The 22478-nt window shown below is 51.3% G+C and overlaps 1 protein-coding gene across 1 annotated transcript in view; it reads right to left on the reverse strand.

Annotated features, from left to right (window-relative positions):
- The window catches only part of PADI2 (peptidyl arginine deiminase 2), a 53341-nt gene that overhangs the window by 5164 nt on the left and 25699 nt on the right, over positions 1 to 22478 (reverse strand). Inside the window, exons 5-14 of the mRNA XM_032300570.1 lie at positions 21307 to 21424; positions 20183 to 20308; positions 14401 to 14579; positions 12208 to 12311; positions 11323 to 11434; positions 9516 to 9623; positions 5851 to 6002; positions 4868 to 5012; positions 4099 to 4192; positions 924 to 1009 (exon numbers count right to left, since the gene is read on the reverse strand). Coding sequence (XP_032156461.1) covers positions 924 to 1009; positions 4099 to 4192; positions 4868 to 5012; positions 5851 to 6002; positions 9516 to 9623; positions 11323 to 11434; positions 12208 to 12311; positions 14401 to 14579; positions 20183 to 20308; positions 21307 to 21424 — 1224 coding nt within the window. The remainder of the gene's footprint in view (positions 1 to 923; positions 1010 to 4098; positions 4193 to 4867; positions 5013 to 5850; positions 6003 to 9515; positions 9624 to 11322; positions 11435 to 12207; positions 12312 to 14400; positions 14580 to 20182; positions 20309 to 21306; positions 21425 to 22478) is intronic.

Consider the following 22478-nt stretch of genomic DNA (forward strand, 5'->3'; position numbering starts at 1 on the left):
CTTTGTAGATGGTGTGCTGGGTGCATGTTGCAGCCACATTCCTACCCTCAGTGCAGAGAAATGGAGCTGGAGCTCTAATCAAGCTGTGCCTGAAATCCATATCGCTGCTGGACTTTCTACTTATATGAGCAAATTATGCCTTTTTGTTTAAACCAGTTTGAGTTGTTTTCTGCTTTTCTTTTTGTTTAATTATTATTTTTTTTTTAAGATGGGGTTTCGCCATATTGGTCAGGCTGGTCTCGAACTCCTGACCTCAGGGGATCTGCCTGCCTCAGCCTCTCAAAGTGCTGGGATTACAGGCATGAGCCACTGCACCTGGCTGTTTTCTGCTTTTAAAGTTTTTTTCCTTAGTCCTCTTAAATATGCCCATGCAAATACTTAGAGACTTAATTCATAAAATATGACTGGTTTCCAATTCTGGATGTAATCTTTGATGTTTAGGGACTCAGAAGGGAGGGTCCATGCAGAGACAGAAAACTTTGGGGATCTGTGATCTTCTGAAACTGATCAAGGTTCAGGGAATATGTTCATATAAGCATTTTTCTGAGGGCAAGTCTATAGCTTTGATTATCTTTTAAAGGGATGTGCTTTCCCCACACGTTGTGGGCTCTGGTCCAGCGGAGGGTGTGGCTCTTTGGCCTTGCCTGGTTCACCTTTCTTCCCAGGTCTCCTGTGTGCCTCTAGTCTCTGCACATTGCCTTTGTCACTCCTTCAACCCTGGGACTTTAGCCCAGGAGCAAAGCAAGGAGGCTGGCTGAACGGCGGTGGAGGCTCGTCCCTGTGCTGCTGTGCTCTGGGTCAGCAGTCCCTGAGCCCTTAGCCACTGTTTATGGGCTAAGGATGTGAGGGCATGAGCCTCATCCCTCCCAGGAGCCCTCTGGCCCTGCACCCCAGCACCAGTTGCGCCCCTGCCCCACCGTCACCTGGAAGTACAGGTTCTCCTGCACGAGGCTCTCGTTGGACAGGATCTTGTTGATGGTGATTCGCTTGCTGCTCATCCCACCCAAGCCTGAGGGGGTCAAAGGACAGGGGATAGTCAAGCTTTAGATACCCACACTGGGTGCTCCCCTTTTGCCAAGACTTCCCAGTACCTGGGCTAACTGCTGGACTGGGGGAGATGGGGCTGGGGACAGGCTGGATCACAGGAGGGCACTCCAAGGGGAAATCAGGCCTCCCTCTTTGCTTGAGGAGGGCACAACACACTCTTTTCTCCAAGGTTGACCATGACATCTGAGCCAGGACAGTGGTGGTAGCTGCCTTGCTCTTGCTCTGGCCAGTGGGACTGGGGGTGGTACAAGTAGCCCCCTGGTTCTCCCACCTAGAGCCTGTGTCTAAGGATGAGCAGCTGGCCAGCATGAGTGTGGTGGAAGCAGCATGGCTGGAGGGGTCACCCTTCTGTTTTCCAGAGCTGCCTCAGCTTGGCTGCTGCCCTGGAGTGGCCAGTGTCTGCCTCCCATACCACGTGATGGCTTATGTGGCTTCCAGCTTGATTAGTCATGTGTAACGCTCAATGAGCACCTACTATGTGGCCAATACTCTTCTAAATGCTTTATATCGAATTAACTCATGGATCCTCCCCACATTTCCATGAGGTACCCTGAGAAATGAGGAAACTGAGGCACAGAGAAGTTATGTGACTTGTTCCAGGTCTCACATCTAGCAAGTGGCATAGTTGGGGTGCAGATCAGGGAGTCTGATTCCAGAGCCTATGTTCTTAACCTATTTTTTTTTTTGCCTCATCTAGGAGGCAAACCCCTGGCCTTAAGGGGTTTGCACTTTTCAGATTTACAGCTGGACAGCAGCAAAGATGCCCAGCTATAAGCCGGATGTAATCTTTGAGGCTTAGGGACTCAGAAGGGTGGGTCCATGTAGAGACTGAAGACTTTAGGGATCTGTGATTTTCTAAAACTGATCCAAGGTCAGGGGACATGTTCCTATAAGCATTTTTCTGGAGGGCAAGTCTGTAGTTTTTAACATCTTTTAAAGGGATGTGTTTTCCCCACACGTTCTGGGCTTTGGTCCAGCGAAGAGCATGGCTCTTCGGCATTGCCTGGTTCACCTTCCTCCCCAGGTCTGCTGTGTGCCTCTAGTCCTGCTGACTGAGCATCTGCACACTCTTCTCTGTCTGTCCCAATTATGTGAATGTCTAAATCCGAGAGATAATGTCTCACACCTGGACTGACAGCGACGATGTCTGACCATGCCTTTTGCCCATCCAAGTCCACTTTTCTTCCTGTCCCCAAGCTGTCTTATATCTATTTCCCTTTTTATCTCTCTTTCTAAAACACAAAGAGAGGTCTGGGGGCTCTCAGACCCTGTGTCTGAGCTGTTTCCACACCACTGCTTGCCCCGTTTATATAAAAATAATGGTCCCTGTATCCTCTGGGTAGTTTTTGAGAGCTTGTTTACTATTAGAAAGGAAGCCTCCAGAAAGCCGAGACTCGAGCTTGCCAGTCCAAGAACAAACTTTCCATCGGTGGGGAATTAAAAAAGGGCAGTGGTGTTAAATTCATCTTGTCTGTCCTAAACACCAGTGACAGGAACACGGTCTTTGGATCTGGGGGCAGTCATGTAAGTATCACCCAGCTGCAGGAACTCAGGCTTTCAGGCGTGAGATACATTATGGATACCAACCTGAAAGTGACAAAAGTAACTGAAGAAAATAATGTGTAACGGATATAGAGTGTTGATGGTTAGTCAGCATTGTAGATGTATTTAATGTCCCGGAGCTGTGTCCTTACCAATGGTTAAAATGACAAATGTGTTAGAGTAGGTATATTTTATCACAAAGAAAAAGGTATTGGACATAGGGATGGCAGCAGCAGACACTGGGGACTGCTAGAGTCGGGAGGGACAGAGGAGGGAAAGAGAGTTGAATGACTAACCGTTGGCTACAATGCTCTGGACTTGGGTGATGGGATCATTCACATCCCAAATCACACAATACACCCAGGTAACAAACCTGCACGGGTACCCCCTAAATCTAAAATGGAAGTTGAAAAAGAAAAAAAAGAGTACGAGGAATCGGCACGGTGTCTCTAACCTGGCTGCCTGTCTCCACCTGATCACCTTTCCCTCTTTCCATGATTAATTCAAATGCACACCTCACCCCGTCTATGTCTGTCCCAATTATATGAATGTCTAAATGTAGAAGATAATGTCTCACTCCTGGTCTGGCAGCAACAGTGTCTGACCATGCCTTTTGCTCACCAAAGTCCGCTTTTCTTCCTGTCCCTAAATTGCATTGTCTCTATTTTTCTCTCTATCTCTCTTTCTAAAATACAAGCTTCTTGAATGCAGATTGCACATCAGTTTTCTTTGCTTTTTCTTTTTTCAAAATTTTTATTATAGAGAGGCTGGGCACAGTGGCGCACAGCTATAATCCCAGCACTTTGGGAGGCCAAGGCGAGTGGATCATTTGAGGTCTGGAGTTCGAGACCAGCCTGACCAACATGGTGAAACCCTGTCTCTACTAAATATAAAAAATTAGCTGGGCATGGTGGCACATGCCTGTAATCCTAGCTACTTGGGAGGCTGAGCCAAGAGAATCACTTGAACCCGGGAGGCAGAGGTTGTAGTGAGCAGAGATTTCACCATTGCACTCCAGCCTGGGCAACAAGAGTGAAACTCTGTCTCAAAAAAAAAATTATTTTTTTTATTATAGGGATGGGGTCTCACTATGTTGCACAGATTGGTCTTGAACTCCTGTCCTCAATCGATCCTCCTGCTTCAGCCTCCCAAGATGCTGGGATTGTAGGCATGAGCCACCAGACCCAGCCATGTGTCGGTTTTCAAGCATTTAACCCTCCTCTGGGTCTGGTGCCATTTAAAGTACACACTAGGTCCTGAAGCTCCGCTGTGCACTGCTGGTGACACTAAGGAGCTGTGGGCAGCTCACGGTTTACCTGACCACAGCAAGGGTCACAGGAGACCAGAGCTGCTTCCCACCATAGCAACCTCACAAACCGCGGATCAGGCCAGACGCCCAGGGAAGTGGAGCTGGGTGCTCAGGGATGAAGTGCTCATCCGCCCCATCCTCCCGAGGGTCTCTGGGGCCTCCAGCTCGCCACTTCCTGCCAAGGCCCTGTGGCCACTCACCTTTGAACATGATGGCCTCTCCATGGCCATCCTTCTGCTTCTCTCGGAAGAGCTTGTAGCAGGCCGCAGTGCTGGCCATGAGCAGCAGGAATTTCTGCAAGAGACAGTCCAGGGGGACAGGGTCAGCAGCGGGAAGGCACCCAAGGAGCAGGGGGAGGCCTTGTGCCAAGGACCCAGTGCCTTGCCTGCACGTTGCGTCGGACCTCCCATGCCGAGTGGCAAAGGCTGCACGGAACGGTGTTCTCTGTTTCAGAGGAATATGTCTCATCTTTCCTCTACCTCAGCAATGTCACCAAGGCAAGGCTCAGAGCCAAAGGCAGCCTTGGACAGGACTTTTCCAAGTTGCCAAGCAGCCAGGTAATTTGCAGAGAATTTCCAGGGTATGAAGTTGTGCCCATAAGAAAATGAAAGAACCTCTCTCCAGTGCCACAAGCACATACCCTGTTTCTCTCTAGAGCGTTACCGCCAACACAGCAGCCACCAGCCTTGTGTGACAATCCAACACTTGAGATGTGGCTAGTCTGAATTGAGATGTACAATACGAGTAAAATCCTTGCCAGGTTTTGAAGATTTAGTATGAGAAAAGAATTTAAATCTCTTGTTAATAATTTTTAGGTTGATTACGTCTTGAAATGCTACTATTTTGGGTTTAGCAAGTTAAAATTTTACCTGCCACAGCAATAACATGCAAACCAGCTTCAGCCTACTTCCTCCTTCCTCTATGCTGTCCCATTCCTCTAGCTCTTACCCTCTGCTGGGGCTAGCTCACCTTTGTGCCGGGGATGGGGACGAAGGTCATGAACTCATCCACGTGGCCCACAGTCAGCCAGTCCGAGTACAGTTCCACGGGCGCCTGCACCTGCTGGGCCTTCAGGAAGTCACGCACCACCTTGGTCATCCTCCGACCACCAGACCTGGAGCAGGGAGGAAGAGGAGTTTCAGAAGGTTACTCGCCTCACCAGAGGGCCTGCGAGAGGAGTGTGGTCTCTGGAATCCACCCCGGACCCAGAGCGGCATCAGCAGAGAAGTCCCAGGAAGGAGACTGGGCTGGTCTAAGAGACGCTGACACAGGCAGGAAGGTGGGGAGTCCCGCCCGGCCTGCTGGAGGGGGCTAGGGCACCCGAGGGCTCCAAAATTTGCTCTCATCTGCGTGCCTCTTTGCTACATTAATTTCTACTCACTTCAATCTTTTTTTTACCCCCCGGAATGGAGTCTTTCTTTGTTGCCCAGGCTGGAATGCAGTGGCGTGATCTTGGATCACTGCAATCTTCACCTCCCAGGTTCAAGTGATTCTGCTGCCTCAACATCCTGAGTAGCTGGGGCTACAGGCCCGTGCCACCATAACCTGGCTAATTTTTGTATTTTTAGTAGAGACAGGGTTTCACCATGTTGGTCAGTCTGATCTCGAACTCCTGACCTCGTGATCCACCCACCTCTGCCTCCCAAAGTGTTGGGATTATAGGCGAGAGCCACCATGTCCGGCCAACCAGCTGATTTATAATCTCATTATACACCTTTCCATTTGGAGAAGACAGTTGTCTATTTATTTACATATTAGATCCTAATTCACATGAAGATGTAAAGGCTAACTTGATTTTCTTTCCAAGAGTGTTGGTCTCTTAACAGGAAGTCGTGGCAGGGAATAATTCTCCCAGCCACTTGTTCCATGTGTGAGCAACCCAGGCCACCCCGAAAGAGAAACAGTGACCTCCCCACTCCCACAGCCCTGAGCCCCAGCCTGGCTTCTCTTACAGAGGAAAGCTGCTCCCGATGAGGATGCGGCCGAGGGGGTATGTCTTGCCGTTCACGGTCACCGGGGGACTGACCTCCAGGTTTCCAAATGAGTCAAGGCTGGTGACAGTCTCAAAGAGGGGTTCCCGGGTCACGTAGCCAAAGTCTGGGCCCTAGGTAGAGGGCACACACCTGCATTAATCTTCTGCCGCCAGGTCCCTCAGTCCCCAAGCCAGCCACCCTCTTTCACTACCTTCAGTTTGGGTCTGTGGGTACCCAGGGGGTTTGCCCATGGTCTTCCTATGATTACCAAAGAGCAGGGGCCTGGGCCTGGGGAGGCTGTGTGTGTGAGCATCTTGGTGTAAGTGTGACAGTGTGAGTGAGAATGTGAGTTTGTAAGAGTGAATGCAAGTGTGAGTGTGAGCGTGTGGGCATCTGCATGTGCCTCTGTTTCCCCAGCACAGATACATATTGGTGATTTCAGGACTAGTCCACATTGTACGTTATGCACTTTCAGCTTCCCCATCTGTGTTTTTTGTTTTTTTTTTTTTGAGACAGAGTCTTGCTCTGTCACCCAGGCTGCAGTGCAGTGGTGCAATCTCAGCTCACTGCAACCTCTGCCTCCAGAGTTCAAGTGATCTCCTGCCTCAGCCTCCCAAGTGGCTGGGATTACAGGCACACAGCACCACACCTGGCTCATTTTTGTATTTTTAGTAGAGACGGGGTTTCACTGTGTTGCCCAGGCTGGTCTTGAACTCCTGATCTCAATTGATCCGCCTGCCTCAGCCTCCCAAAGTGCTGGGATTACAAGCATGAGCCACCGCGCTCTGGCCCATTTCCCCATCTATAAAAGGAGTACCAGATTAGGTAACCCGAAGAAGGGTGGCAGCTTGTATTACTCATCCCAGAGATTTGCTACCCTCTGCACAGTAACAGAATTTTGCATCCTGACCCATTGACATGTGACTTCTGGCATCTTCCTGCAAAATGAATATACTTCCCTGCCCAGTGTGAGACTTGGTCACATGACTTGCTTTGGCCAATGAAATGTGAGCAGAAGGGATGCATGCCAGTTAACAGCAGAAGCTGCCGGGCGCGGTGGCTCAAGCCTGTAATCCCAGCACTTTGGGAGGCTGAGGCGGGTGAATCACGAGGTCAAGAGATCGAGACCATCCTGGTCAACATGGTGAAACCCCGTCTCTACTAAAAATGCAAAACATTAGCTGGGCATGGTGGCGCGTGCCTGTAATCCCAGCTACTTAGGAGGTTGAGGCAGGAGAATTGCCTGAACCCAGGAGGCGGAGGTTGCGGTGAGCCGAGATCGCACCATTGCACTCCAGCCTGGGTAACGAGAGTGAAACTCCATCTCAAAAATAAAAAAAAAAAAAAAAGAAAAAGAAAAAAAACAAACAAACAGCAGAAGCCATAGGAGCCCCTGCATGTGTCTGCCAACTCTTGGACTTCTCCCTGTGCTAGGAGAATGGCATTTCCCAGACTGGGGCTGCTCCGGCAGCTTGAGTGCTGGAGTGAGGAAGGCATAAGGAAGCAGAGCGGCAGCCCACCATGCAGCAATCAACATGGAAGGCCAGCAAGAAACAGGCCTTTGCTGTTGTCTGTCATGGAGATTTTGGCTCGTTTGTTACTGCAGCCTTACCTGGTGAAGCTGACCAATACATGCATAAATGGCAGCTATGAAGATACATGCCCTCTCAATCCACTCTCAACCTGCCAGGCTTGCCACTGAGCCCAGAGGAAGCCTCAGAACCCTTCTTCACTCAGAGCTCCAAAAAAACTGGAATTAGCGCACAAGATATAACCCCATCGGCCCCTGAATTTTAAGATTCCTTTCATGGCTTTTGGGGAACAAATGCAGGGGACTTGTTTGGGAGCTAGCATGAGGGTTGGATTGAAGCTTCCCTGACAAAATCCAGTGGAGTGGGAGGATGTGGCTTATTCTGGCTCAGCTGAAAGGCTCAAGGGACAGCTGAGCCCATGGGGTGGATGGCAGTAGCTTAGCGCTTTCTTACCTTGGGGCCCCAGCTGGCAACGTGGGAGCTTGCTGAGGCTGGGGTGCTGGGGCTCGGCAGCCTCGTACAGGCATGCAGTACAAAGCCAGGCCTGGCCTGGGCCTCAAGGAACCATGTGGCCTGGGGCCTTGGAACCAGGCCAGCCTGGAATACTGAAGGCAGGTGCTGACCTGGAAAGGCCTCGCTTCTCATGCCTGCGGCAACTGCTGCTGGTGGTGGATTTGACTCTACTCATCATAGCGTTAGGGAAAGCGCACTGAAGACAGGGCCAGGGAATGACAGCCACAACAACAGCTAATAATGGTAATTATATCAGCCATGGCGCTGATGCCTTATATAACGCCTTCAATCTTCACAACATTCTGTGAGACCGATACCATTTCTATCCCCATTTTACAGGTGAGGAAACTGAAGCTCGTGGAAGGTAATTGCTTGCCCAAGGTCGCATGGCTGGTAAGAGGTGCAATCAGGACTGGCCCACCTGACATTCCAAAGCCCTGCACTGACACCACTGGCTGTGGTATCTCCTTGTGAACCGGGCACTGGGCAAGGAATGTGGGGCAGAACCTGGCACAGGGGCTGTGTGAACCTGGCACAGGGTCTGCTCTGGGCAGCCCTGGTGTCTAACAGGGACACTCTCCTGCGTGTGACCTTGGGAAAAGTCCCCTGACCTACTCCAGTCTCTTGTTTCATGCCCTGTTCAAACCTCCTCCAGCCTGTTCAGGGCAGAAGAGTGAAGACAAAAGAAAGATTGATTTCCTTTCTGCCCTCACACACTAGGTTGTTGAGGGCCTAAAAGGGAAGTGAGAATGGCTTCCAGAATTGGAGGAGTCAGATGGCTTAAACAACAAACTAACGCTGCTGTGTTTGGGCGCAGTGGCTCACGCCTGTAATCCCAGCACTCTGGGAGGCCGAGACGGGTGGATCACCTGAGGTCAGGAGTTGGAGACCAGCCTGTGCAACATGGTGAAACCCTGTCTCTACTAAAAATATAATAATTAGCTGGGAGTGGTGGAGGGTGCCTGTAATCCCAGCTACTTGGGAGGCTGACACAGGAGAATCGCTTGAACTTGGGAGATGGAGGTTGCAGTGAGCCAGGATCACGCCACTGCACTGCAGCCTGGGTGACAGAGGAAGATTCCATCTCAGAAAAAAAAACAAAAACAAAAACAAAACAAAAAAACCAAACACGCACACACACACACACACACACACACACACACACACACATACACACACACACACACACACCCTGAAAACCATAGCCTCAATGTCCTGATGAACTTGGAAGTTGAAACCATGATTTTTGACAATTGCATAACTATGTTTTTCCCTCTTTGAAACTTACTTAACTCACTTTGCTGCAATTTGGAGGGGAAGGGCAGCAGCAGGGGCCAGAGCCTCTGGAACTAGGTCTAACATTTCCCTTAGTTCCCATTTCCCACTAGAAAACTCTCGACGTTTTTGGAAAAACATCAGTTATCAGAGCAGGAAAGGACCTCAGAGGCAGCTATCCCAAATGATCCATTTCGCAGAGGAGAAACAGAGGCTCTGGGCAGCAGACAAATGTGTGAAGGTGGCCCAGAGTATCCTGACCACTCTGTCTTGTGAGAGTCACCAGGATCATCCTCCACCCCCAAGTGGCCCTCAGCATCTTACCAGGAGCTGCTTCACAGGGAATTCCTTTAGGTTTCCATCTCGGGGGGAGTCCAGCACCACAGGGAAGCCTTTGTGGGGGGCCTCGATGTAGCCAAACTCAATTTCATCCTGCAGGGACACCAAGGAGAGCTGTTAGACAAGCCCAAGGGACAATTTGTGCACATGGGCAGAAAACTCGAGAAACACAAGAGCACAAAGGAGAAGAATGGCTATATCGTTCCCGTCCCCTGGTGCCCCATCCTCCTTCCCTCTCACTGATGATGGCAGCATAACTGTCCACAAGCAGGCTTTGCACAGCATAAGCAGGTTTCTTACCGACAACAATCCCGTTTTCTTTTTTTTTGAGACGGAGTTTCGCTCTCGTTGCCCAGGTTGGAATGTAATGGCCCAATCTTGGCTCACCGAAACCTCTGCCTCCTGGGTTCAAGTGATTCTCCTGCCTCAGCCTCTGGAGTAGCTGGGATTACAGGCATGCGCCACCACGCCTGGCTAATTTTGTATTTTTAGTAGAGACAGGGTTTCTCCATGTTGGTCAAGATGGTCCCGAATCCCCGATCTCAGGTGATCCACTTGCCTCAGCCTCCCAAACTGCTGGGATTACAGGCATGAGCCACGGTGCCCAGCCCCATTTTTTTTGTTTTGAAACACAGTCTCCCTCTCTTGTCCAGGCTGAAGTGCAGTGCTGTGATTATGACCCACTGCAGCCTCAAACTCCTGGGCTTAAGCGATCCTCCTGCTTCAGTCTTTGAGTAGCCAGGACTACAGCTATGCACTACCATGCCAGGCTAATTTTAAAATTTGTTGTAGAGAAAGGGTCTTGCTATGTTACCCAAGCTTGTCTTGAATTCTTGGCCTCAGGAAATCCTCTCACCTCAGCCTCCCAAAGTGCTGCGATTACAGGCATGAGCCACCATGCCTGACCTAGACCTCATTTTAAAAAACAATAGCCAGCTGGGCGCAGTGGCTCAAGCCTGTAATCCCAGCACTTTGGGAGGCCGAGGCGGGTGGATCATGAGGTCAAGAGATCGAGACCATCCTGGTCAACATGGTGAAACCCCGTCTCTACTAAAAATACAAAACATTAGCTGGGCATGGTGGTGCGTGCCTGTAATCCCAGCTACTCAGAAGGTTGAGGCAGGAGAATTGCCTGAACCCAGGAGGCGGAGGTTGCAGTGAGCCGAGATCGCGCCATTGCACTCCAGCCTGGGTAACAAGAGCAAAACTCTGTCTCAAAAAAAACAAACAAACAAACAAAAAAAAAACAATAGCCAGGCTTGAGTGGTGCATATTTGTAGTTCTAGCTACTTGGGAGGCTGAGGTGGGAGGATTGCTTGAGCCTGGAAAGTGGAGGTTGCAGTGAGCCGAGATCGTGCCACTGCACTCCAGCCTGGGTGACAGAGCGAGACCCCATCTCAAACAACACAAAACAAAACAAAACACAACACACAAACAGCAAGCAGCATCCTGAATATGTTTTCCTTCAAGTAACAACTTAACTTGAAGCACATCCTGTATCCGTATTAAGAGATTGGCTTCGTCCTTTTTAGTGGTTGCACAGAACTCCCGGGAAGCCTGTTACTCAGTCCTGCACGGACGGACGTTTAGGCTGCTTTGCAATCTTTTGCTACTATAAGAAGCAGCACCGCAGTGCACTGCCTTGCATGTTCATGTCTTTGTGCGCATGTGCAGATATGAGCTGAAGGAAGAGTCCCCAGCTACGGAGCTGCTGGGTGCCAGGCGGCTTACATGAAGCTGGCTTTTCTTTGCCTGACCCCGAGGCTTCCTAGCCTGGACGTGGGATCCTCACCTGGATCCAGCGATCGCCTCGGTTTATGTACTGGAAGCAGACCTTCAGCTCACAGTTGGTTTTCTCCACTAGGTTCTTCACCTCTTTCAGGAACAGGTAATTATCCTTCATGCTGAGAAGTTGGGGTAAGAAGGGGAGGCCAGGAGAAAGGGTGAGGAGGGGCCAGAGTCATCTCCCTGAGATGGTGACAGCAGCTGGTATCTCTGGACCGTGCTGGGCAGACCAATCCACACCTGTGCTCACGGCCACCTTTAGAAAGGCCACTGGAATCAAAGGCCAAGTAAACCCACCCACTCATGCGGCATTTGTCAAGGTCATGAACAAATAAAATGAGGAGGGGAACTCTCACCCCCACCTGTCCCAATGCCTCACACCTCTGACTTCATAGATTTTCAAGTAAGAGCTGTGCCTGGCATGAAGTTGGGAGGAATGTGAGGACTCCAGGGGTCCCTTTTGGGGTTGGCAGTCATCTCACTGTAGGCACCTTTTTTCTCAGTTCTCATCTTGCTGCTGTGGACCTAGTGCATAATAGGTGCTCAATAAAAGTCTGTTTAATGAATGAGTCAGATGAGCTGCATTTCTGCTGCATTTCCACTTCACAAGAGGTTGCCAACTGCATGGTGGGGGGTTAAGCAAGAGAACAGAATGGCAGCTATTATTTTTAGAGTATACTCTGTGTGCTGGACCTTGGATAAATGCTTTGCCTGCTTTGTCTGATTTAATCCTCACAGTGACTCTATGATGTGGGCATTTCAGAGAGGCCAAGAGAGTTGTTCAAGGTCACACAGTGGTAAGTGACGGGGCCGGGAACTAGACTCAAGTCCATCTGACCCAGCTCTTGGCCACTCTGCCACACTGCCTCTCCAGGCTGGGGTCACCCCTTACCAGCACACAAACACCGACACGGGAGGCAGGATGTTGGGTGTCATGATCCACGGAGCAATCCGGAATATCACGGTGTCTGTGAAGATGGGCGTCAGGGGAATGTCCTGGGTGTGAGAGACAAGGCGTGGGGATCAAAAGGTCTTGTCAGGGTGCTTTCCTCGCCTGCCTTCCAAAGCGGGTGAAACTGATGACAGTGAAAATACATTTCCTGTGTACTCACTGTGCACCTAGCCTGTGCTAAGTACTTTTACATTTGCCAATTCATTTCTGCCTTCTGACCACTGCAGGAGGCAGATACTGCATGATCCTCACTTTTCAGATGGGGAAACCGAGTCACAGGGCTGTTACCCACCCAAGGTCACATGGTTGGTAAGTGGTAGAGCCAGGCTTTACACCCAGGCAGTCGGCTGCTGAGTTCACACTCTTAGCCATTGTCCTATCTTGTCCCATCAAACTTCTCTTCCTGAAATCGGCACATACAGCAGCTGAGCCAGCCCCCCGCCTTCCTCTGTTTTTGCCCTGGGCATCTTGCCCTTATCTGTGTGTGAGCATATTAGCATTGCTTTGGGTCCGTTTTGCTATGTCCAGACTTTTTTTTTTTTTTTTTTTTTTTGAGATGGAGTCTCACTCTGCTGCCCAGGCTGGAGTGCAGTGGCACAATCTTAGCTCACTGCAACCTCTGCCTCCTGGGTTCAAGCGATTCTCCTGCCTCAGCCTCCCGAGTAGCTGGGATTATAGGCATGCACCACCACGCCCAGCTAATATTTGTATTTTTAGTAGAGATGGGGTTTCACCATGTTGGCCAGGCTGGTCTCGAACTCCTGACCTCAAGTGATCTGCCTGCCTCAGCCTCCCAAAGTGCTGGGACTGGAGGTGTGAGCCACCGTGCCCGGCCAGACTGTTTTGTTTTAAGGAATGGTCAAGCGGCTTGCCCAGAACCTGAGGGAAAGTGAGGTGTGATTCCAGGGTTCCTCTGTGGGGCTGGCTTTCAAAAGCTACAGGAAGTGGACCCCATTCTTGGTGGGGAGGTGTGGGAGTGGGGGGCCTGTTGCACAGCTTGCCTTTCTTGCCCTGGTCTGCCTTTCGAGCCTCTGTGGGTGCCTACTGGAGTCTGTCTGAGAGAGCCTGGGGGTCGGGCTGCCCTGGGCCCGGGTGCAGTAAGAAGCCCCATCCCCGTCCCCTATCCCATTAGCTTTGCCTTTTCTACTTCCCTTGAGCTTGAGGGTGCTTCATAAGTAGAACTTTACAGTTTGGATGCTCACAACCACCCCAGGTGGCAGATGCTTTTGGACCTTCTGTCTTACAGATGGAGAAACTAAGGCAAACGACCCTTAAGTAAGGAAATGAACAGGGAGTTAGTTCACTTGCCCAGGGTCTCGTGGTGGTTAAACTGGGATTTGAACCTGGGCAATCTGCTGCCAGGGCTCACTCTCATACGTCTCAGCTAGCTCCAGCCTCACCCTTCTATAGAATCCATTGTATCCTGTCCCAAAGTGGCCCAGGGATAAAAATGAGGGGCTCCTGTGTCTGGGAGAGCAACCAGGTCCCTTCTCTTTTTCTGAGTGAAACAGGGTGGGCCTGAGAGGCTAGGGTCTGGGGGTGAAAGGTTTTGTGGTGAGAGGTTCTCGTGGGCAGAGCACGCACTCAGTAAGGGGGCTTCTCTAGAGGTACAGGACCTCTCCTCCTCATCCAGCTTCTCCCCAAAGCAAGAGCAAAGCTGGCTGAGATGCCTGGCCCCAGGGTAGGGCATAACCTGAAGCCGGGATTTGGGATTCAGCCTGTGGTCCGAGTTGGTATAACCCATAGTTGAAGGGGGGGTCAGACAAGGGCAGGGAGTACAGGGCGTGCAGTAGGTGGTCAGCAAACCAACCATCAGGACTCTGGGCCTTAGACCTAGGCAGGGAGCAGGGCAGGCCAGGGCACAGGTGTGGAGTGTGTCAGAAAACATTGCCCATAGGGAATCTGTGGGGAGCGGGAGTAGCAAGGAGACTGATCCCAGGAGCATGGCTCAGAGGACCCTGGCAGCCACATGCTGGCTTTGCAGGGGGCATCAAGGTCTCCTATCCTGGACCCGCCCCCTTGGCACTTTGAGGGGTTGGAGCACAGCGTGGACTCCTAGGAATGGCCCACTGGTAGGAGCCCCATGCTGGCCCCCAGGGGAAGCCACCTATGGTGGAGGTCTGGAGCCCTCACCTGGGCCATGTACTCCAGCAGGCTGACATGGATGGAGACCAGGCCTGAGAAGCCCTCATCGGGGAAGCAGAGGCCTTCCACGAAGAACAGCAGCTCCGCGGAGCCACCCGTGTACTTGACCACATGGTAGAGCTTCCGCCGGCCCAGGATGTGGATATAGCGTTGGCCGAAGAACGGGTCTGGAGGGAAAAGGACCAACATCAGACCCCTACTTGCATCAGACAGAGGCCAGCGGGGTGGGATCACTGATGGGGACAAAAGGGCAACGTAACTTGTCCTCTAGACAGAGAGAAAAGCACAAGCAGAAATGCCGCCAGAATGGCCACGGCTGGGTCATCGCCATTGCCTCAGCACCGCTGTGTGCTGGCTGTGTGGCGCTGCGTCGGACAGTCACCCTCTCCGGCTCTGGCTTCCCCGTCTACAAAATGAGCAAGCTCTCTCATGAACGGCACACAGGAAATTGCCAGCAGAGCAGTTAGTGGTGTCAGGGAAGGATACAATTGTTTTCATTTCACAGATGAGGAAACCGATCTCAGAAAGGAGGAGTGACTTGTCCAAAGTCAGAGGCCCAGTAAATAGCTGAGCTGAGCTGGGACTCGGATTCAAGTCTAATTCTGAATCCCAGACTCTCATTCCGTTTGTAAAAACATAACATAAATGTGCCCATTAGTACCCAGAATTCCCCTCCATACCATGGAAGCCAAGGTCAGTGAACTGGCTGTCCATTTTTGTGGCTGGGAGGAAAGGCAGGTCCCCCCAGTGCTGCTGCCCCACTGAAAGCTCCCACTTCGACTTGTGCTGTTCCCTCTGCCTGAAACAATCGTGCCCCTTCTTCCTTCAGGCCTTGGTTTGTGTCACTTGCAACAATCCGGCCCAGATACCCCAGAGACAAAGCCAGGGGATCTGTTTGGAGCTCCCACAGCCCCCTGCCATCTCCATCACAGCCTTTTTAATTATTTATTTATTTATTTGAGACAGAGTCTCACTCTGTCACCCAAGCTGTAGTGCAGTGGTATGATCTTGGCTCACTGCAACCTCTGCCTCTGGGGTTCAAGCAATTCTCCTGCCTCAGCCTCCTAAGTAGCTGGGATTACAGGTACATGCCACCACTTCTGGCTAAGTTTTGTATTTTTAGCCGAGACAGGGTTTCGTTACCATCTTGGCCAGGCTGGTCTTGAGCTCCTTGCCTTAAGTGATTTGCCTGCCTCGGCCTCCCAAAGTGCTGGGATTACAGGCGTGAGCCACCGCACCTGGCCTCATCATAGCCTTTTTAAATGTGGGTGGCCTGTGCGAGGGTAGGGACAGGCCCAGTGGGGCCCAGGGCCTGCCTGGCACATGGTCATGTTTAACAAATATCTACTGAAAGAACCAATGGCTTTCACAACACTCCCTGTGGGAGAGACAAAGGGGGATATTTTCAGGCAGATTGAGAGCACATGAATTGGGCAAGGACCTTCGGGGAGACAGAGGTGGTCTAGATGCAGCCTCTCTAAGAGCAGTGCTCAGCTGTTGATAAGATGGAGCAGATGTGGGAAGCATCATAATGGCAGCTATGGGTGAGATTGTCTGGTTACTTGGGGTAGGGTGGGGAGGGCAGAGGAGGAAGGATGGGAAGCGTTTGAGCAGAGAAAGGCAGCCTTTGAGATACCCTCGCAGGGCGGCAGAAACGGGTGTGGTGGGGAGAGGAGATACTTGCATGGGTAAAGGCATGGAGAGAGGACCCTATGCAGTTCCAGAAGGAATTTCTTTATGCCCTGTAGAGCTGGAAGGGCAGAATCAGTCTCAGCTTAGTGCTTTCAACGACAATGATAATGGTTAATGATGAGGTGCTCAAGGGTTAGAACACATAACCAGAATAGCCTGGTACAAACCAGGTACTTGATTAAAATGTGTGAAATAAGTGAATGAGCCACGAAGCCAGGGCTTGGGATGGCTCCTCCTGAGGGACAATGTGCCCAATTAGAGCCTGGTTATAAATCTCACTAAGGGTGCTTCCCTGAGTGGTTATGACTTACAACGTCAGAGGGGCCTTGCTTTAAATACTGCTCTGGCTTTACAAGCTATAAAACCTCAGGGAATTCACTTGACGTCCCTGAGCCTCAGTTTACTCATCTGTTCGTGGGAGATAATGACACCCATGCTACAGGGTCACTGCAAGTGACACAGCCTCAGTAACTTCAGTAACCTTGGTAACCATGAGTAGCCATCGGTAACACTGCTTGGACTTGTATTACGAGGATGTCAAGGAGTTTTCTTTTCTTTCTTTTTTTTTTTTGAAGTTTTCATTGAATAGTTTCCGAACAGAAGGCAAGGAAACCATGTCCTAACTCATCCTCCCTTGGGAGGGAGAAGTCCAAGGAATGAAGTAGAAAAATTCAGATACTGCAAGTCCCAAAGAACAGAAAGTGAGGTCCTGCTTACCCAGAAATAATAGTGTGCACCTGATGGCTCTATCACTCAGTAATTCAGACAGATAGTCATAATTCAAACATTTTCCATCGGGCGTGGTGGCTCATGCCTGTAATCCAAGCACTTTGGGAGGCTGAGGCAGGTGGATCACCTGAGGTCAGGAGTTTAAGACCAGCCTGGTCAACATGGTGAAATCCCATCTCTACTAAATATACAAAAATTAGCTGGGCATGGCGGTAGGTGCCTGTAATCTCAGCTACTCAGGAGGCTGAGGCAGGAAAATTGCTTGAACCCAGGAGGCGGAGGTTACAGTGAGCCGAGATTATGCCATTGCGCCCCAGACTGGGCAGCAAGAGCAAAGCTTCGTCTCAAAAAAAAAAAAAAAAATTTTTTTTTTCCTCCAGGCACTCAGGCCCTTCCACGCCCACAGGCCCCAGCTGTACTTGAATGGATTCTCAGGGGAGAGTCAGGCTGAAAAGCCAACTTGTCCTTGCAGCAGACTCATAGCCAAAGCTTTCCCAGGGCTCAGAGCACCTGCGGGGCTACGCCAAGGTCTGGGGTAGGAACAGGCATCTGGCTGGGGGTGGTGGGACAGGTGGAAGACACGTTCTAGTCCATCTGCAGGCAGCTTTCTCCCTCCCAATGTGGCCTGTGGTCTGTGATTTACAAATACGTCTCTATTCTGGGCCTCTTTCTGACAGTTGGGGCCAGCTCCGGGCGGACTGCCTTCTCAGTAGGAACAATTCAGCCATTGTCCGCAGGAACCTCCTTTCCCCCGTGTTCCATCCCTGGCTGGGCACAGACCTCACACTGAGCATGGCCAGCTCTCTCTGTAAGAACCAACAATGCTGCTCTTTCCAATAGTCCTCGTGCCTTGGGCTGGGCCCGCTGACCACCGGGACCTCTCTGCCCCAGGCATTGGCCAGCACGTGGTATGGTTTGCCTTCACCTTCCCAGCTACTTTGGAAAGATTCTACTTCCCAGCGAGACTCCTTGATAGTGTGACCGGCTGTTTTGGTTTCCTTAGGACTGAGGGGTGTCCTGGCATGAGGGACCCTCAGTGCTAAAACAAGGAAAGTCCTGGGCAAACTGGATCACCATATCCTCGTGTAAAGAGGTAAGGCCCCAGTGCTTGGTGTTCTGGGCAGAACGTGAGGCCGAAGCAGCCACCAGGTCTTCCTAGGAGCACTGAAATCTCTGTCCACCCCAATCATTATAACTAACATCATAATCTCAACAAAAGCCATAATTGCCATTTCTGGAGAGCTTTCTAAAGGCCAGCTACCACACTCAGTGCCCGACACACCTTCCTCATTTGATCCCCACCCGGGGCACCTGGGACAGTCAGGACTCTTGCTATTCCCCTGCCACATCAGAGATGGGTACCCCAAGGGTGGGGCTGGTGAAGACACTTGCCTGGATCTGGAATTGTAGCTCCCTGACTCCAACACTCCCTTTAGGGGTCCTTCAGTCTCCAACCCAGTCCCCTTCCCTTGGGGAGAGCTGGTCTGACCCTACCAGGACACCTGACATTTGCTCATCCACAGGCGTACATGGAATTTGACAAAACTCCAACGTGTTTGCATGGAAGAAAAGGAGACTGTGCTACTGATCAATTATCTGTCATCCTTTGTTGTGTGTGTGTGTGTAGCTCAGAGTTTTCACCCAGGAGTCAGCATTTTTGGGAAACTGTCTCTTCTGGGTGGCCACTGCCTTCGTCATGGCTGCTCCCCACCAGATGGGCAGCCCAGAGAAGGGGCTCCGGGGAACATTCTCAAAGCCCTTGCCGTGCTAGTTCATTTTTCTCCTTGTCGGCTCAGGACCCATCTCAGATGGCCAGTGACGGGGAGGGATGAGATTATGGAACCAGCCCAGAGTTCACTCCCTTTAGCAAAAGAAGAAACCTCGAGATAATGTCCAGACATCATTATTTGCAACAGGTCTTATGTCACAACACCAAGGTCAAGGGGCCAAGGCCGCGGTCCTGCCCGCATCCCTCCTGCTCCCGCTGGCGACCCCATCCTCCATGACAACCCTGGCCTGGGCGGTGTAAACATCAACATTTCCAGCCCCCTGGGCAGGGGAGCCAGCCTGACTCTGGGCACATTCCAACCTGTGTGAGGTCACTGCTTGGAGTCCAGGGTGGATTAGAAGGAGGACTGGTATTAGGTGGCTGCTATCCACTGCCACCCTGGCTAAATAGCTCTCTGAGGTGAGGGTTCAGGGTCCTCACTCACCTCATGGTGAGTGCCCTGGATATAGCAGACCTGTCAAGAGGTGGGTCCAGGGCTGGGACAGAGATCCTGCCCCCCAGGCAGCTGGGCATGCAGAAACCCCCCCACCCCGCAACCCGCCCTGTACCATGGCAAATTGCAATGCCAACTATTTTGCTGAGGTAGCTTTTTAAATACATATGTCATTATTATGACAGTCCCTTGCTTAAAACCCGCTAATGACATTCCATTGCACTCAGAATAAAATCCAAACCCAGTCTGCACGCTCTGGCCCCTGGCCCGTCTCCCTGACCTTGACTCCCAATACACGCCCCGCTCTGGGCTTGGTCTCCTCCATGCTTTCCACATGCTGTTCCATCTGCTTAGAACACTATTCCCTCAGCTCACGAGTGGCTGGTTCCTTCTTATTGTTCATTTGAATCTCAGCTTAGATGTCACCTCCTCAGAGAGGCCTTTCCAGAGGCACCCATTTAGCGATGCCTCTGCTCCGCTGTTCTCCTCACTTATTCTATTTCATTTCCCCAATTGTGGTATTGATTATGTCTCTCTTGCTAGACTGGTGGCTCCTTGAGGTCAGGGTGTGACTGCTGTGTTTACTGCAGAGATCTCAAAGCTGAGAACAGCGCCTGGCACCGAGGGGCTCAACACATATTCACAGAAAGGGTGAGACAGAGCTGGCAGCTACCAGGACTAGCTCCAGGGCAGGAGCCCGTGGCCTACACAATGGGGGCCCAGGACACCTGTCACCATCAAGAGGAGCAAAGGGTCAACTCTTGGAGTTGCCCACTGCATCGTCAAGGGTCTCTGGAAGTCAGAGATGGAAGAAAATACCTGGAGGTGGTGCCTGCCCTGCCTCAGGTATCCTGAAGGCGACATGACTCCGGAAAAGAAGGTGCCCAAATGCCCTTCCTCCCCTGATTCGTCGGGAGGTAGGGCCTCTGGGTTCTACGTAGACCCACGTCACTCCAGACACACCTGAGAGGAGGAAGTCTTTCAACTTCACTTGGTAACAGCATTGCCACATTACAATCACCCAGAGACCGATGCAGGTCTTCTCCAGGGACGTGCACCTGTGGAGGCCACACCTGCTAAGGGGAGGAGGGTAGGTGGCTAGAAAGGGCTGGGCTGGAGTCACTCACTCTCCACATAGAACACGCCCACTTTGTCTGAGTCCGACATGGAAATGTACAGAACAATCTCGTATCCAGCGGGGAGGCGGTCAGGGCCTTTGGTCCGCAGGATCATCTGGGACATGTCCTTGAGATCTGAGGAGCAGGAGATGAGAATGAAGAGATATTCTGCTGGAGCTCAGCTTTCCAATGCCTTTTACTTTGATAATCAGGAAAAAATCCCCATGGATGTGTACTGTGGAAACTACAGAAAGCATAAAGAGACCAGGTGCTGTGGCTCACACCTCTAATTCCAGGGCTTTGGGAAGAAGAGCTGGGTGGATTGCTTAAGGCCAGGAGACAAACATCAGCCTGGGCAACATAACAAGATCCCCCCAAAAATAAAAAAAATTAGCCTGCATGGTGGCATGTGCCTGTAATCCCGGCTACTCAGGAGGCTGAGGCAGGAAGATGGCTTGAGCCCAGGAGATTGAGGCGTAGTAAGCTATGACCATGTCACTGCACTCCAACCTGGGCAGCACAAGACCTAGCCTCAAAGAAAGAAAAGAAAAGCATAAAAGAGAATAAAAACCAGTTGTCATCTCCAACACTGGAGATGATTAACCTTTTGGGAATTTTCTTCTGGTCTATTTTCTATGCACGTACGTAACTTAAAAGGTTCCAGACCAGGTGTGGTGGCTCACACCTGTAATCCCAGCACTTTGGGAGGCTGAGGCAGGCAGATCACCTGAGGTCAGGAGTTTGAGACCAGCCTGGTCAACATGGTGAACCCCTGTCTCTACAAAAACACAAAAATTAGCTGGGCTTGATGGCACGTGCTTGTAATCCCAGCTACTCAGGAGGCTGAGACAGGAGAATTGCTTGAACCTGGGAGGCAGAGGTTGCAGGGAGCTGAGATTGTGCCATTGCACTCTAGCCCAGGCAATAGAGTGAGACTTCATCTCAAAAAAAAAGATTCTAATCAAGCCATGTTTACAGTTTTGCCTTAGGCTTTGAGCAAGAGTGGGTATTTGTGCCCACCATCCCCAGGAGGCCTGAGTCCACACCCACCTCACCCTCAGTCCAGCCCAAGACTGGGCATGAATCTTTTCACTCCTCCCATCCTGCCACCCAAAAGCAGGGCCTGCTGGTACCTTCCTTACTGTAGACCTTGTCATCACGGCAGTCCTCTTTGGGCAACCAGGGTGTCTCTCGGTCACAGTTCACCAGCAGGATGGCTCCCTGGCCCTCGGGGCCCCAAGTCCAGGTTGCCTACAGTGGCAGGAAGAAAGGTCAGTGCCTTCTTCTCTATCCTAGTATAGACCCCATGGGGCACCAGAGAGACAGCCCCAGGATGAGGGTAAAGAGTAGCCGCCACCCACTGGGGCAGCTGTGACCTGGCAAATGAGAATCTCAAGATTGATATCCACAGAGGATCAGCATGGGCATCAAAGGCAAGTTCAATATGGGCACAGAGACACGAAGCCTGGCTGAGACATTTATGGGCTGCCTGTCTGGGTCGGCTGGTGTCTGGCAAGAGTGGAGGCAGGGAGGTGGAGGCTGGCAGAGAAATGAGCAGACAGACATTCTACCACAGGTCCCAAGGTTTCTAGGGGAGCTTGCGAGGAGGCGCCTGGATGGGTCACACCCAGCTGTTTCCAGACACGCTCTGAATGCTCCAAATACGACCTGCATGGTGCTCCACTTTCTACACTGCAGCCAGACAGGGTGCTACTAGAACAAACTTGGGCCAGATTGTGTCACTTCCCTGCTTTAAGCCAGGACAGGGGCTCCCTGTTGAGTTAGGATGAAGCCCCGATTCCTCGCTGTGGCCTGCAAGGCCTGGCGAAACGTGCCTTCCTCTCTATCTCATTTCCTCCACCTTGCCCCTCATTCACTCTGCCCTACCCATCCTGGTGCCTTTCCGCTCCCAAAAGACCCAAGCTCCTGGGCCTTTACCCAAGCTGGTCCCTCTGCTGCTGTCGTGCCCCTTTTCACCTGGCCCACTCTACCCCTCCTTGGTTACAGCATAACCATCTCTTCTTCCTGGAGGCCTTTCTGATTCTCTAGGACAGAACAGCTTCCCCGGGTCCACACCTGGCACTGTAGACATCCTTTTTGGGAGGATTCAGGACAATTGTGATGACATGGCCACCAACAATACTCCATATTTAATGTGGACCATGGGCTCCTTAAGGCCAGAGCTGTGTTTCTCTTGTTCTTTCTGCATCCCCTGGGCCTGACCCACTCCTGGAACATAAAAGATGCTCAACAAATACTTACGGGATAGTGAAGAAAATGTGAAACCTTCACCAGCCCAGGTTTA

The sequence above is a fragment of the Sapajus apella genome, unplaced genomic scaffold (genome assembly GCF_009761245.1).
Source record: "Sapajus apella isolate SASKATOON/1434 unplaced genomic scaffold, GSC_monkey_1.0 scaffold43, whole genome shotgun sequence".
NCBI lineage: Eukaryota > Metazoa > Chordata > Mammalia > Primates > Cebidae > Sapajus > Sapajus apella.